Genomic DNA, 16,750 nt, shown 5'->3' on the forward strand with positions numbered 1-16,750 from the left:
CTGTGTGCCCTACACAAAATGTAGGATTCCTGTCATGCATTTATTTTTGCTGCAGGAAAATTAGGGCCAGATGTAGCAAACCGTTTGCGAGTCGCAAACGGCGAAAATCGCCATTTGCGAGTCGCAAACGTGGGTTTGCCATGCAGAAATGCATATTGCGAGTCGTTACCGACTCGCAATATGCATTTCCGACTCGCAAATAGGAAGGGGTGTTCCCTTCCTATTTGCGAGTCGCTGTGGGATGCAATACCATTTGCGACCGCGTACGCGGTCACAAATGGCATCGCAGTTACCATCCACTTCAAGTGGATGGTAACCCACTCGCAAATTGGAAGGGGTCCCCATGGGACCCCTTCCAGTTTGTGACTGGACCCAAAAATATTTTTTCAGGGCAGGGAGTGGTCCAAGGGACCACTCCCTGCCCTGAAAAAATACCGAAACTAAAGGTTTCGTTTTTTTTTTTAAGTGCAGCTCGTTTTCCAGTAAGGAAAACGGGCTACATTAAAAAAAAAAAAAAAAACTGCTGTATTTAAAAGCAGGTCACGAACATGGAGGTCTGCTGACGTCAGCAGGCCTCCATGTTACCGAGTGCCTATACTCGCAATGGGGCTGCAATTTGCGACCCACCTCATGAATATTGATGAGGTGGGTCATTGCAACCCCATTGCGAGTCGCAGTCGGTGTCTGAGACACCGTACTGCATAGCAAATTGCGACTTGCAATTTGCGAGTCAGATGGACTCGCAAATTGCAAGTCGCAATTTTGCATTTTGCTACATCTGGCCCTAAGTTCTTACTTAACCCAGTGGAAAAACAAGCTCATCAAAAATTGGATGCAAGAACAAAACAACCGTTTTAAATATTATGGGCCTCACAGACTCATAGATGGCGGTCAGACCGCCGCCAATGTAGTGGTCCAACTGCCAAATTACAACCCTGGCAGTCGGGCCACCAGCTCCGTCAGTATCAGAGATCCCAGTGGTCTGGAGGTTGATGGCTGTCCTAATCCGCAAGGGCAGAGCTGGAAGCACCGCTGCCCTGGGGATTATGACCTCATTCTCTACCAGCCTTTTCATGACAGTTGCACAGCCATGAAAATCCGGGGGTACCATGCACTGCCCATGCACTTGGCATGGGCAGTGCAGGGGCCTCACTGGCCAGCATCATCGCAATGTTCACTGTCTGCTTTGCAGACAGTAAACGTTGCGATGGTGCTGGTGCACCCTGCTGGCTGCAGCATTGCTGACGGCTCAATTAGAAGCCAGAGACAATGCTGTAGTTTCCTGCTAGGCCAGAAGGCAGAAACTCAGGTTTCTGCTCCCTGACCTAGCGGGAAACTCTTAATGAGGTTGGTGGGTAGGTAGCCTGTGTGGCAGCAACCTCCCCCTCGGAGGTTCGGCAGACAGTAAATCCATCTGATGAACTCATAATGACACCCTGTGTGTCAGGATATAATAGCTGGCATTGTTTTAGTTCTTAATAATAGCAAAGAGTGTCCGGATTGCAACATTTTTGAGTTTTTACCTTTACATATCTCCAAACAGTGGTGACTATGCAAGTTGTTTGTCTCATGGTTTATTACTACTCATTTCTTTTTTTTTCACAACAACTTAGCCAGGTACATGCAGATAACATGCCAGTCTTGGCTCTTTTCTTCTAACATGAAAATAATTGACATGTTGCAGAAAAATGGGTGAAAAAGCTATCATTGTCTTCTCCTCTAATCTTGCTACATCTATTTTTTGCCTCTTTTTTCTGTACCTCTTTATTGTCACTTTTAGCCTCCCTTTTCTCTTATCCAGAACAGGTAAAGAGGAGGATACCATCACATCCCAGTTCCAGCCGATACATTGAAATATGTTGAATGTATCCTGCTTTAATTTTCTGACACTGGAACACATTTCAGCAGTGCCAGCATGTGGTCCTTTATCACCCTGATGGGAGCCTAGATGCCAATGATACTGAATGTAAACAAATGAAGTAAACAAAGGTAAACACACTACGATGTGGGAGCAGGTTTTTTAAGATTGTTCAAACCATAATATGTATTGAAATGCAATGCTAAAAAAATTAAGGTGAACAGATTTTCTGTCACATTTGTCCTTGTTGACAATTTTTCGTACCAATTTTTAGAGAAAAAAGGTCTGTTGACTGTCTTTTCCTCTGCCACTCCTTGAGCCCCAATTTATGTGTTCCCTGATTTTTTTTCTAGTTTCAGCACTACTACCCATTGACTTGCCCTCTTATCTCTTTTCTTCTCACAAGTTTGTAACTTTGTATTCAATTGCATATTTATCTCTTTAATACCTATTTTAGCTTTTGCTTGCCTTACCATAGCCAGTCCATTGTCAACTCTCTCCTTTAAAAGACGGTGGATCACAGAGCCCCTATGATGATAGGGCATGTACCTTCATGTACATCTATAAGTAGTTATGTGTTAGAAGGGAACTTCAATTTGTTTTATACTACTACTTCTACCATGACCTCTGGTCTGTGCCTTTTAGTCTTACTCAATATCTCCTATCATCTTTTTGTTCTTCTTAACCCTATTTCTTCCATTCTTCTGCTGCACATTTTCACATCTTCCTTTATCTGTTCTCTGCTGTGCATTAGATGGATAATTCTTTGTATGGGTTTTGCCTGCTATGCAGCAGTAACTGCCCCATCCCAACTTGATATGTGGTGCAGTGGGAAGCTGCCATCTCAGCAACTATTTTTTGTTCAGATGTCTATGTCATGCAGATGGTGCCTTTTTGGGTCAGTTTGCACACCTCCCACCCCTCAGAACAGCTCAATCACTCTAATGTTACCCAGCAGATGCATTGATCTAAAGGCCTCAAGAAATGATTGACCACTAATGGGCCACAGCAGGCTGGTGATTTTGGGGATGGTGTGAATTCCCACTAGGTTTTACTCTCAGAGTACAAAGGAAACCCTGGGACATCCCCTGCTGGATGCTCCCACTTGCCCTACTGGAGTCTTTGGCCCCATACAGGGTCCATGCAGAAGGTGGGGGATGGAGTCACAGGCAATATGGCCCTCATTCTGACCTTGGCGGTCGGCGGAGAGACGGCGGTCGGACCGCGAACAGACCGGCGGTATTAAAAATGGCATTCTGACCGCGGCGGTCACCGCCGCGACCGACCGCCACTTCCCCACTCCGACAGCCACGGCGGTCATGACCGACGGGCTGGAGTCTGCGCACTCCGGTCCGGCGGTCGACCCAAGACCGCCAACGGTATCATGACCCTGCTTACCGCCACGGTTTCTGGCGGTCGGGAACCGCCATGCGAACCATGGCGGTAGGCACTATCGGGGCCAGGGAATTCCTTCCCTGGCACTGATAGGGGTCTCCCCCACCCCCCACTGCCCCCCCGAGTCCTCCCCCCACACCCTCCACCCCCCTGCCACCCCCCAGAGGTGGTACGAACCCCCTCCCCACCCCCACCCCGACATGCACATACACGCACCCCGACATGCACACACCCCCTACATGCACATATACACACCCCCTACACACACACATACACAACGGGGACACATACCCGCACACATACATGCCGACATGCGCACCCGCCGAACTACACACATTGCCCATAGGCACAGCAGCACTCCCCGCCCGCATGCACGCACTCACACACCCCCTCTACACACTCCCACGCACACCCCCATGCACGCACACATCACACAACACCCCCCCACCCCCTCCCCTCACGGACGATCAACTTACCTTGTGCGTTGGTCCTCCGGGAGGTGACAGGAGCCATGGGAGGTGACCGCCAACAGAAGACCGCCAACAGAAGACCGCCACACAGAAATGTGGGTCGTAATTCTGTGGGCGGTGTTCTGCTGGCGTGGCGGTGGAGGTTGACCAGTCTCCACTTTCCCGCCGACTGCCAGTGTGGCTGCTGGCGGTTTTCCGTCGGAACGCTCCCAGCGGTCAGAATGCGCACAGCGGCATACCGCCGCGGTCGGCGGTCTTCACCGCGGCGGTAACTCGGCGGTTTTGCGAAAAGACCGCCAAGGTCAGAATGAGGGCCTATATCTTCTGATAGTATATTTACCTCTGTGTAAGCCAACAATAGGCTCGACTGTGTGCAGAACTAAAAGTAGTGGTGATTCACTAAGCTAATATGGCTTGTGAATAGTACATCTGGAGGGTGGATGGAGAGCTGGCAAATAGAAATAGGAGACAAAAGAGACCCATAAAAAATAATAATTAACAAAAAACAACTAGTAAAAGGGAAGAAAGTATGTACATGGTTGCTTTCAATGGAGATCCTCTTCTAAGATTTGGACTCATAATGTGCTCTCCTGAAAGCAAAAATTACTTGGTAGAGGGTGACAAAATGTTTGTTCTTGTTAATAGGAAATTGACACCTGCTGCCCCTTGCTAGAAAGTATTAAACCTCCCATAAAGAGACAGTCACCATGGAAGCACAGACCACAGTCCTGTCTGGTTTGAACAAACAACAGCCACTGATTGGAGACTGTAGTGGCCCAAGAATGAGGTGGTTCTCCTTTCAAAATTAAAAGATGCTTTCTAGTCCAGACTGCAGTCCAGGGGACTCTGGAATATTTTGAAAGAAAGGAGATAAACAGAGCAAAGGCAGCCTTTGGTCTCAGCCCCTCTGACGTTTTCACCTCTGGTTTATTAGAGGGCACCTCCGTTGCACACATCAACCCAACATCTCTCATCTCAGTAACACATGTGGTTTACAACAAGTACGCTAGGTCAAAATACACATTATTACCACTTAGTCTACTCTCTCACATATATGTTACAATCAGTTGTGGCTGGTGTGGGGGCAAAGTGGTGGGGCAGGGGATGGGGGCACAAATTAAAAATAGAATAAAACAAAAAACCTACCTGCCCATTGAAGCATCCCTGCATTGCCGCTCATACAGGCAAAGGCTCCAGCCTGCCCTGCAGCCAATCAGGATTGGCCTGAGTGCCCTCGATTTGTGCTTCCAGGAAGACTGGGAGACTGCAGAAGTCTCTTTTGGTCTCAGAAAGCATACATTGCCTTAGTAGCCCCTAGCACTGAAGGGAACTACAACATATGTGGATGTGATCCTTGCAGAGAGCAAAATGCCATTAGTCATTGTGAAATTAGCCAATGGCTGAACTGTGCTGCCCACTGCCCATGTATTAACTCTACTGGGCAGAATAAAAATGTGAATGGCACAACAGAACAATCGATGAAGAGTGATGGTAGATATCTCCTATTATGTACCTTACATATATATTATTTTCAATCAAAACATCTTGCCTAGCTCCAGACCTGAAAAAAGGTATTTTCCCTATTTCATTCTAAATACATGAAAATTCTGCTTATTATATAGACTCTCCAAAAGTTGTACATTTCTGAGTAAAATTAGGTGTTTGGTTGGATGAGTGTTTGATTAACACAGCTCAACCGGCTATGTGTTGCTACTGTTCTCAAACATGGGTCATGTGAGAATTCAAAGTAGGGGTGGGTGGAACTCACAGAGTTTTACTCCACAGAATTATGTGAAGTTACATAACAACACCATGATATTCAGCAGAGTTCTGCCCACCCCTTAAACCGGTCACAATGTGGTGCCACCTGCTTGCCAAGTTGCTACTCCTGCTTCACATGTTTTATGTAAACACAAGAGCATTCATATCTTACACTGGTCAAGAGTTTGTGTGGATACATTTCATACACAGTGCAAGTGGACAGTCAAAGGACAAGATAAGGTGACTGATAGGGGCAAATCAGGATCAATAGCAGTGTTTGTTTTTTAGGGGAGCAGCTCATGATAAATGCAAGACAACTGGGTGTCCATTTCAAAGCACCCATAATAAGTTAATTACTCTATTGGTATGCTGAAGCTCATGGGCAATTCTGGGAGGAGTGCACTCACCAGCAACACTGAGCTCTGTAGCACCTTGGACATGCTATGCTGCAGCTTGGCTGCAGAGCCCAGTTTGCTCAGTACCTCAATGAACTGCTTGGTCTCCATAGAAGTGGAGTGGGACTTCAGTTCGGGGAGTGCTACAACAGCCCTTATAGCGGCATCAGAGGGCTCAGCATAGCAATTGGGATGATCAAGTTTAAACTGTCAGCGGCAACCCATTCAGGCCTGCGCTGCACCTAGGATTCATGATGCATGGGGATCGAGGGGAGGAGCACACAAGCTCAACTACAATCCCACCAGGTTGTCAGCACACTCTCACTGTCTCCTTCTGAGGCCTGCAAAAACAGAACCTGTGTCAGTTTTCCCCAGGACTTCCACAGCCCGGCTGTATGCCTGCGTGAGGGGTACTGGCCATTACCATACCAGGCCACTGCTCTTTAAAACACTGAATTAAATGCAATATTATACTCTAAGACAGATTCAGTAGCCATATATTAATAAATATGGGTTGTACGCTTTACTGCTTACCATGAGCCATGAGCAGTGCTTTCAAAGCATTGGCAAATGTTGGTGGGCCCCCCTGTATTCAAGACATGACTCAACCCATACCTGGCTGAACTATTCAGTTCAGACGTGCTGTTTACATACCCTCGTGGGCGCACACCAATCATTGTCATTTCATTTTGGCTTCATTCACCTATCAGTGCCAGCAGGAAAATACACATCTAATAGTTTATTCCACCAACCTGGGGCTACTAAAATTCTTGGTGGCAGCCTGTTGGTAGAGGTATAGTGGTCTTTTCCAGGGGCGAGCCCTGCTAAACTCCAGTGTACAGCGGTTGCCAGAGTTTTTGCAAAGCTCAGTGCTCCAAGCGGAGTGTAGAGTGGCAAAACTCCACAAATTCCGCTGCAGAGCAGTTTGGTGTCCACCCCTTAATGAAAGTAAAGATTAGAGGTGAGTGAGCCACTAAAGCTTCAAGCCAGGCTTGATTCTGAGCTCTGGCTCAGTTTGAGGTCCTGTGAAAAGCAGAGCGTTCATGTGGCTTCTTCCTGCCATCCTCCCTCTACGCTGGATGGGACATTATGGTCACACCTGCTGACTCTGAACTGGAAACCAGGTTTAAACCTCCGCGGTGGGTCAATATCATGTGATTCTGAGCAAATCACTTAATCTCCCCATGCCTATAAACAAGGAATATGACCTTGAGTAATATAACTGGCCCTCATGTAATGTGCTCCAGCGCCTTCAGGTTGAGTTCACACTGTATATAAACTGCAGAAAAATGTACTGAGGTACAAAAAAAGCCTTAACATAAGGAAATACAAATAGAAACCCATTTACTGGCTGATTTGAACAAAGTGAAACCTGAAAACCTGGATAAATCACACCAACCTCTGTTTAAATTGAGCGATCTTAGGCAAATATTTTCACCCAAATTCCTTTTCTTCATTATCACATATGAAAACACTTTCAAATATGCATGTTACCAGTTATATAAAAATGTATTGTGTTTGCTAAATTACACTTTAATTTTGCTTCATAATAGTCTGGGCCATGTGCAGTTGGTCAAATGACAACTGCCTTGCCTGTTCACTAAATGTTCTTGATTAAAAACAATTGAATCACTTTCAATAAGCACTTCGTAGTGCAGTGCTATAATGTGGTGCATGAATGTCATATCTTCCAGAAGTTAACAAATGACATCTTTTTAAGTTTTAAGAAACTTTATCATATTTTGTGTGATTTTGTTTCTATAATTTACATAGTAAATATTTTCAGGGCTTGGCTTGTGCATGGTCTCTAAGAGCTGAGCCAGATCTTTGGCTCAGCTCCGGCTCGGACCTCCCAGTTAATTTGTCGACTCCCCACTTCAAACTGTCCTTGTACTCCTAAAATGCAACCCATCTAAAGTGGCAACTGCACATTGCTCCTTGTCTATCTACTTAAAACTGTAAAATATCTAGGGGCAGATTTAAGAAAAGTTGTGCTGCACCCAGTGCATCACCACTTTCTTGCGCCCCTTAGTATCCCCCCTACCATCACCATATGTGAGCTGTATTTAAAATACGGCACACCATGGCGCAGGGTAGGAGGCAATAGCGTTAGAATTTTTTACGCTATTGATGTACTGTTCATGGTTAGCGCCACAATTTGGTGCTAACCCTGAACAGTACATAGGGGCCCATTATAAATAATTATGTGCCCCCTTTTAATGGCTGCTCTGAGCAGGCATTAAAAATGCTGAACATAATGATGCAAAGAAATCTTTTCGATTTCTTTGCGCCCTTTTTTCTGCCACCCTAATGGAGGAAAGCCCCCCTTGCATAAATTATGCCTCACACAGGCCTAATGTTGTGCAAGAGGTGACAAAGTGGCGCAATGCATGCGCTGCACCACTTTGTAAATCTGGTGCGGTGTTTTGCCATAATATTTCCATATTAGCATTAAAACAAAACGCTTATGTGGGGTTATTATGGCACAAGGGGCTCTTAAATCTGTCCCCTAGAGTACTTAGGAATGTTTTCGATAGGGATCTATGGGTGTTTTTTCTTTTGACATTCTAAAAGCACATGCATAGCCCATTGTCTAATTGTAAACATCAAAAAGTGAAAAATGTCAGGTTACTTTGATCAGTACCGCCATTCAATTGCAGAATTAATTCAATGAGTATTATTTTTCATGTTCAAACCCCAATTCTAAAATGTATCAACCCGCCAATTTATATTTAATGAATTCCTTAAAATGCCTATTAGTAGGTTCACTGTGTATATAAATCAAACTTCCTTTCTTAATTACATTACGATTAGCTTCTGTAAAGCTAATGATAATGGACTCAGGGTGGCAGCAACACTTTCTTGCTGGGCTATGGCTATCATTTGTGTGACACCTTTTACTGCAGTTCCAGTCTCACAGGTAAACAAATGCCAGTAACGAGAACTATGCCATATTTCACAGCTGTCAAGGAGTATTCTGCTGACATACTTCTGACTGCATGAACCCAGGCCTTATCATTCTCATTCAGGACGAAATGTGAAATGTTTTCTTCTGAGCAACTGTAATTCAAATCTTAAAATGTTCCCAGCTACATTTGTTAAATAGCTGAATGTTATTTAGACTGTACAACACACAATGCATCATGTTTAGTTATTCTACGGGTGTCCCATGTATGATTCTACCAAGTTGAAAGCTATAAAGTGCAAGAATCTTTCCATGATGCAGTAATCTGTCTAAAGGTTATAGCGAGAAAGATATCTATCATTAACATCGGTGGGAGCAGTATACCATGAAAATGTTTTATTATCTTAAATGTAATGAACTTAAATATTAGTAAACATTTACTAATTTTCTACTATTGATAAACATTTAAACTGTAAAATAACATATGTATTAAAGTGCAAGGTCTCTCTGTAAAAGACCAACATAAGTTGAAATGATAAGAGTCAACATTTACAATCTGTGTATTAGTAATAAAATGATTTTAAATGAAAACCTTGCAATTGTTTAATGGCTTTAGACCTAAAGGATAGAACAGTGTCTTCCAAATGATTGTCCAAGTGCATGTGTGAAAGCTTGGCTGCATAGTACTTTGCCATATAGGCCAAAGCTGACTTAGATCTGGGTAACATTGTTTTATGTAGAAATGTTCAGATAGTTGCAGCGTTAGGAGCAGTATGACTGCAAATTAATTCATGAAAATTATCCTGTAGTGGAATTGTTACATTTTGACAATTGTCCAAGGAATTGGACAACCAGTTGTAATCTATAACAAATTCATCTGGTAAAATATATTTAGTTTTAAGCATCAGAAATGTGAAAGACAGACACCATGACAAACCTGATTAATCCAGTATATGCCTTTATATTTTCAGTGGTTCTAAAAAATATGTATTCTTATTGTTATGCTATAGTAATGAGGAAATAAAATGCAGTATAATCTTAAAAGAGTAATTTAGAAACAGTGTTGTAAATTATTTTAATCACAAGCACATCCTTGGGAAATCCACTTTAGGCATATGGACAGATTCTTAAAAGGAAACTTTATCCAGAAAGAAATTGTACATCTGAACCCATCTGAACCCATAACTGAGAGCAAAACATAGGATAACTGAACATTAATACACATGCATGTTTAATAATGAATGGGATGTGGTGTAATCTAAGAACTGGGAACCTAGCACCACTTCCAGACCTTGGTTTTTAAGCTTCTACAATGCTCTAGGGGAGTGTATTATTTCAGAAAAAGTTTAAACAAATGGTATCTAATTTCTTAAAAAAGGGAATATGGAATCTTAAAGCGTAAGGAAGGTACTAAGAAAAAAAATATGAGGTACCACATTTTTATTAATACCCTGTCAACCCTGCCACAAAAGATACAAAGGAAACCAAGTAGCGTGTAGAGTATTCAGCTTATCTTTTAGGGAGGTAATATTGAACTCAGTAGTTTTCCTATGAGTGGTAGCACCAAATAATAGGATATTTAATTTTACAAGGAGCACATACAAAAGTAGTATTTTGGAACATAATGACTTGTAAATAAAACTTTTAATAGTAATACTTCAGTTTTATATTAAGGGCCTCCTTTAGCATTTGATGGAGGGGTTACTCCGCCACAACAGTGGCAGATATCCCGTCCGCCAAAATATAAATCCCATAGGATATAATGGGATTTGTATTTTGCTGATGGGATATCCATCCCCTTTGTGACGGAGTAACCCCTCTGTCAAATTCAAAATCAGGCTCTAAATGTATACCCAAAGATTTTGTAATCCATGTTAACCTAATCTCAAAAGGAGTCAATGAGAAGGATTGGTTAAACATATATATTAATGCATCATCTGCAAACACAGATAATTCTATGGAATCATATTTGACACCAGTAAATAATGGGATACATCTTATTCATTCTAAATAAGGATCAAGACAGAGAACCAATAATAAAGGAGACAAAGGACAACCTTCTATTGCTCTTTGACTAAATATAAAACAACGGGCAAGTGTAATATTTACAAAATCATTTGCCATAGAAATGAATATAATATTCAATTAAAGATATAAAACAGGAGCCAACACCACACCATTTAAATGATTTACACATGAATTCCCATTTGATGCAATTAAAAGCCTTTTTGGAGTTAAGTGAAAGGGAAGAATTGAGTGCTGATGACAATACATTGCCAACACTTGCACTACCTCTTTTAAATCTATATTTGACAAAAACACAGTGGCAAGTTTATATATTAATAAAATAAAGTAATTTTTCTAATCTGTAATAACATCATACTGCTATAGAAAGATGTTGTGCCCATAGAGGACAATAATGTCATGCTGGGCCTTTATGCTATAAACTTGAATATAAGTTAATGTTATGTTATTTTATGCAAGTTTATAAAGCTCACTATCACCAAAGAGTAGATTGGTGTCTAATTATCAGTTGCACAGTTTAACAATTAACTGTACGCATGTTGAAAATTTAAAATCTGCAACCAGCAAAATTCAGGATTTAACATTGATAACAGCTCATTATACTTAATATTATTCATAATTAATGTTCACATTGTAGGACGCTGTCTCTGTATATACTATATCAAACTGAGATACATTGTGCACAGAGTCTAGGGGTTCCGCAGTGACTTAGAGTCTAATGAGATAATACTAATGCTCACTTTTGGGGTAGTGAGGTCGAGCAGTTAGGTTCATCAGAGGGTAGTGCAAAACATGTGTTGTACACACAGAAGCAATAAATGAAGCAAACATTCAGGGCCATATTTATACTTTTTGACGCACAACTGCGCCAACGCAGTTGTGCGTCAAACATTTCACAGTGGCCAACGCCATTCCAACGCACCATGCAGGCGCCTTATTATGGAATGATGTTAGCCAGCACTGCAGACTGGTCTGAGTAAAAAAAAATGACTCACACCAGGCAGCGCCGGCGTATGGGAAAATGGGGGTTGTGCGTCAAAAAATGGTGCAAGTTAGGTCTGAGGCAAAAATCAGGCCTCAAACCGGACTTGTAATTTTTTTTTTTATGCACAACCAACATTGACATGACTCCTGTCTTAGCAAAGACAGGAGTCATGCTCCCTTGCCCAAAGGCCATGTCCAGGGGGACTTTTGTCCCCTGGGCATGGTCATTGGGCATAGTGGCATGTAGGGGGGGCCAAAATGGGCCCCCCTATGCCACTTAAAAAAAAAGTTAAAAACTACTTACCTGAACTTACCTTTACTTCCCTGGGATGGGTCCCCCCATCCATGGGTGTCCTCCAGGGGTGGGCGAGGGTGGCAGGGGGTGTCTCTGGGGGAAGGAGAGGGCACCTCTGGGCTCCTTCAGAGCCCACAGATCCCTTTACGCCTGCCCTGACCCAGGCATTAAAAAAAGGTGCACAACAGACTGTGCGCCATTTTTTATGGCCCACCCCCTCCTGTGCGTCAAAATGACGCTGGGGTATAAATAAGGCGCAAGGGCCTTAAAGTCGTTTTTTGGAAGGGAACGCCTACCTTGCATATCATTAATGCAAGGCAGTTTCCCGCTTCCAAAAAATTACACACATGGTGGAATTTTGACGTCCGCGGGGTCAGACGTCAAAGTATAAATTTGGGGCAGGGTTTGCGCCGAATGTGCGTCAGAATTTGTTACGCACATTCGGCGCAAACAGAGTATAAATATGCCCCTCAATTACTAATTCCAGGCCAATTGTTTTTATGTGGTAAATATATATTTTGTTACTTTATTTCTAGAACCACAAGATTTAGTTTGCAGGTAAGTACATTTGCAAGTAAGTAGCAAGCATATGTATAAACACCACTTTCTTTCAATTTGGCAAGTTAAACTGTTTTTAATAAAATAGCAAATATCTGTTTAAAAAAGTTGGCAGTGCATTTTTCTAAGACAGTTATGGTGGAAGAAAAGGTAGCACAGTTTCAATGTAAGTACAAGACTTACAGTTCCAGTCTCCAGGAGTTAGGATGTCCACAGATTGGAGTTCAAGTTAACTCCAAACACCCACCACCATCAACATGGGGTCGGTCGGGTGCAGAGGTCAAAGTTGCTGTAAGATTTAAATTGGACTCCTATGGAGACTGGGGGACACTGGGAATCAGGCCTGCTTGCAGGTAATTACCTGCAGCTTCGGAGGGTACTTTGGAGGGCAAGCCTGGGGGTTTAGGAGAGCACCAGGGGGGGCGCAGGTCAGCACCAAACACACACCCTCAGTGGATCAGGGGCAAGGTGCAAACTTAGCATCAGGCTTCCAATCCGTTCCAATATGAGGACCCCTGAGGTCACAAGTAGGCTGCAGGCTGAGTCCTTGGGGTCATTTCGGAGAAACCACAGGCTGCACAGTGAGGAGGGTCTCCTGTTGCACACTGCTGCACCAGATTTCAGGTTCCGTAAGGCCAGGGGCTGCGGGGGCTTGGTACCTTTTGGTGGCTGATATCTTTGTCCAGATTCTTCACAGGCGGGGGAGGGTCCTCTGGATTTATTCTGCAGGCATTGTTGTGGGGGTTATGAGGGGTCAACCCAGTTGGACGCTAGGTCAGAATCACCTGGGGACCAGCTCTAGTCTGTTGGGCCACCTGGACAAGGGCCATGGGTGTCAGGTGCAGAGTGGGTAGGACTTGCAGATCCGGGGTGGCTCCGTAGTCCTTTGTTGGAGTTTCATCCGGACATGGTCACTGTCAATGGGAGATCTTAATCCTCTGGTGTGAAGGCAGTCCTCTTGAGGCTTTTAAGAGGTTGCTGGTCCTGCAGGATGTGTCGACTTCTTGTATCAGGGGCTTCAGAAGCTGGAGACAAACAGGTAGGGCTGGGCCTAAAGCAGTTGGTGTCTTCGGTCTTCTCTGCTGGGGCTCAGCTTAGCAATCCTTCTTCTTTCTTCATGCTGTCCTCTTGAGGTCACCAGGAAGCTGACGAGCTAGGATCAGGGGACCCCTTAAATCCTGGTTTTAGGAACATTACAGGGGTCAGAGGGCAGTAACCAATGGCTACTGTCCTTGAGGGTGACTACACCCTTCTGGTGTTCACTCCCTTTTGGGAGGGAGACACAGACCTAACCCTATCGTTCCCTGTCCTCCAAACCAAGATGGAGGATTTTGCAAGGAGGGGGTCATTTCAGCTCAGGATGCCTTAGGGGTGGTCCTAGCTGAAGTGGTCACTCCTCCTTTTTTTCCTAATTTTCCTGCCGGACTTGCAGCAAAAGTCGGGCTTTGCCTGGGTGGCGGGCATCTCCACTAGCAGGAGTGCCCTAGGGCAATGTAACAAGAAGTTTGGGCCTTTGTGGCTCACTGCCAGGTGATACAGTTTCTGCAGGGGGAGGTGTGAAACACCTCCACCTAGTGCAGGCTTTGTTTCTGGCCATAGAGAGCACAGAGGCTTTCACCTCATATGATCAAAAACTTGTCTGGGATTGACAGCCTGGCACAGACCGGTCAGTCCTGCACTTGAAGTTTGCCTAAAGTACAGGGGGCATCTCTAATATGCCCTGTGGGTACATTTTTCACTAAATTCAACACTGGCATCAATGTAGGTTTATGGTGGTGAGAGGTTTGATTCTAAACTTCCCAGACTTCAGTTAAGCCATCATGGAGCCGTGGAGTTTGTAATGACAAACTCCCAGCCCATGTGCTCTATATGGCCACACTGCTCTTACAATGTCCAAGAATGGACTAAAACTCTGAAGGGGCATATTGCTGATGCAGCTATACCCTCATCTGGGGTATAGTGTACACTGCCTTAGGGCTCTAACTGACTTATCTATGTCACAGACAGTGGTTTGTGGGCATGGCACCCTCAGAGGGATGCCATGCTTACTTTGTCTTTTTCTCCCCACCAACACACACAGGTTCCAATGTCAGTGTAAATGTGCTTGGTGAGCTGTCCACAGGGTTGCATAATACATGCTGCAGCCCTTGTGGACCTTCCCTGGCCAGAGGACCTTGGTACCATGGGTACCTTTTACAAGGGACTTAGATGTGTGCCAAGGGTGAGCCACTTGTGGGAGCAATGGTACAGTTTTGGGGAAAGAGCACTGATGCTGAGGCCTGGTTAGCAGGATCCCAGCATACTCTCAGTCAAGTCCGCATCAATCTCAGGCAGAAAGCATGAGGGGGGTAATCATGCCAAAAGGGTCACTTTTCTACACAGATCTATGCGGTCTTCATGGGACTGGTGACTTCATAAATATTCTCAACCAGAGTTTAGGAGTTCGTATTAACATGGCCAAATACTGTATTTCCTTACCTTGTGATACACAGTTATGTAAGTGCAACATTCATTTGATTATATTTCTATTTTAAAAATGCATCCTGTGTGCCACCACTGAGAAAAAACTCTGCCTCTATTTGGATCTCTGATGCTCTACTACTTTAATGCACTTAACTAATAGATGACTGGAGAAAACAGGACCTCAGTGATGGAATTCATCCTCCTTGGTCTCTCTGAAGAACCACGTTTACAGATCCCACTTTTTTTGTTCTTCCTTATTGTCTATATAATCACCTTAGTAGGAAACATCAGTATAATGACCCTGATCAGCATGTCCCTTCATCTTCACACTCCCATGTACTTCCTGCTCTGTAACCTGTCCTTTGTTGACCTTTGCTACTCATCTGTTGTCACACCCAATATGTTGGTAAATATTCAGTCAAAGAAGAAAACAATTTCACATTCTGGATGTATAGCACAAATGTTTTTCTTTGTCACCATGGGGAGTTCAGAGGTTTTTCTTTTGGCACTAATGGCTTATGACCGGTATGTGGCTATATGTAATCCATTACTTTATGCAGCAATTATGACCAAAGCAAGGTGCATGTACCTAGTAGTTGGAGTTTACATGGCAGCCTCTATTAACTCTCTGATTCACACACTTTGTACCGCTAGCTTGATTTTCTGCGGCTCTAATATGGTTACCCACTACTTTTGTGATATTCCACCACTGCTAAAGCTATCCTGCTCTGACACTTCACTTAATGTGGTCATGTTGGTCTTTGTTGCTGGCGGTCTCATAGTAAGTTCTCTAGTTTTCATTATAATTTCTTATCTCTGCATTGCTTACGCCATCATAAAAATTAGTTCAGCAGGAGGCAGATGGAGGGCGTTTTCTACATGTTCTTCCCACTTCATGTGTGTCACCTTATTTTTTGGAACACTTGTATTTATGTATGTCAGACCCAGCTCAAAGTACTCCTTGGAACAGGACCGTGTGGCCTCAGTGTTTTACACAATTATTATTCCCATGCTGAATCCTCTGATCTACAGCTTGAGAAACAAGGAAGTCAAGGATGCCTTGAGAAAAGTAAGAAATAGAATGTCTTCTTGACAACAATTACTTTATTGGAAATTCACATTCGGACTTTGCACAAAGGTTTATGTTGACATTCCTGATTTGCGGTAATTGCTAATGGGCTACATAGCGCCAAATGTGTATTAAAGTCTAACAAGTTACCACATATGTGAATTCATATGCTTAACAGTTATGGAAAGACATTTGCAAGTGTCTATGTTGATCTGTCATCATTTTAATCCATTTCATGGAAGTGTGTATTCTAAAAGTATCTGAACCTTTACCATGTATGATGATGCAAAATAGTCACTGAATAGTCCTCCATATGGACAAGTTAAAAAATAGTACAATTATAGAACACAGGTATGAGGATGATCACATGCAGTTATGCTCTTGTATTATGCTTCAAGAAGTGTACGTAAAGAACTAGGGGCCTTTTACTAGCTTTATTCACATGCTAAGGATGTGAAATTTAATTACACACTGATTGGTTTACAAATAATGATGTAAGTTGCCATGTGATCTATGTACTAAAATGGTTTGTATTGCCTGACCTCCAATGTCGTAATCAGGTTTTAATCTTA

At 43.4% G+C, this 16,750-nt stretch overlaps 1 protein-coding gene across 2 annotated transcripts; it reads left to right on the forward strand.

Annotated features, from left to right (window-relative positions):
* The first annotated feature begins 14,269 nt into the window (after positions 1-14,269).
* LOC138288445 (olfactory receptor 5AP2-like) lies at positions 14,270-16,202 on the forward strand. Of its 2 annotated transcripts, XM_069229997.1 has the most exons (2): positions 14,270-14,297; positions 15,280-16,202. In XM_069229997.1, the coding sequence occupies exons 1-2, from the start codon at positions 14,270-14,272 to the stop codon at positions 16,200-16,202; spliced, it is 951 nt and encodes a 316-aa protein (XP_069086098.1). The 2 variants fall into 2 exon arrangements, with proteins under 2 accessions (XP_069086098.1, XP_069086099.1); XM_069229998.1 differs by lacking the exon at positions 14,270-14,297 and having other exon boundaries at positions 15,270-16,202.
* The last annotated feature ends 548 nt before the right edge of the window (positions 16,203-16,750 follow it).

This window comes from Pleurodeles waltl, chromosome 4_1, assembly GCF_031143425.1.
Source record: "Pleurodeles waltl isolate 20211129_DDA chromosome 4_1, aPleWal1.hap1.20221129, whole genome shotgun sequence".
In the NCBI taxonomy this organism is placed as follows: Eukaryota; Metazoa; Chordata; class Amphibia; order Caudata; family Salamandridae; genus Pleurodeles; species Pleurodeles waltl.

Bases quoted from the DNA above. Each gene is read 5' to 3' on its own strand.
- LOC138288445 (XM_069229997.1), top strand. From the start codon at position 14,270: ATGATCAAAAACTTGTCTGGGATTGACA. The intron at 14,298-15,279 runs GCCTGGCACAGA...AGATGACTGGAG, and splicing joins AAACTTGTCTGGGATTGACA to AAAACAGGACCTCAGTGATG.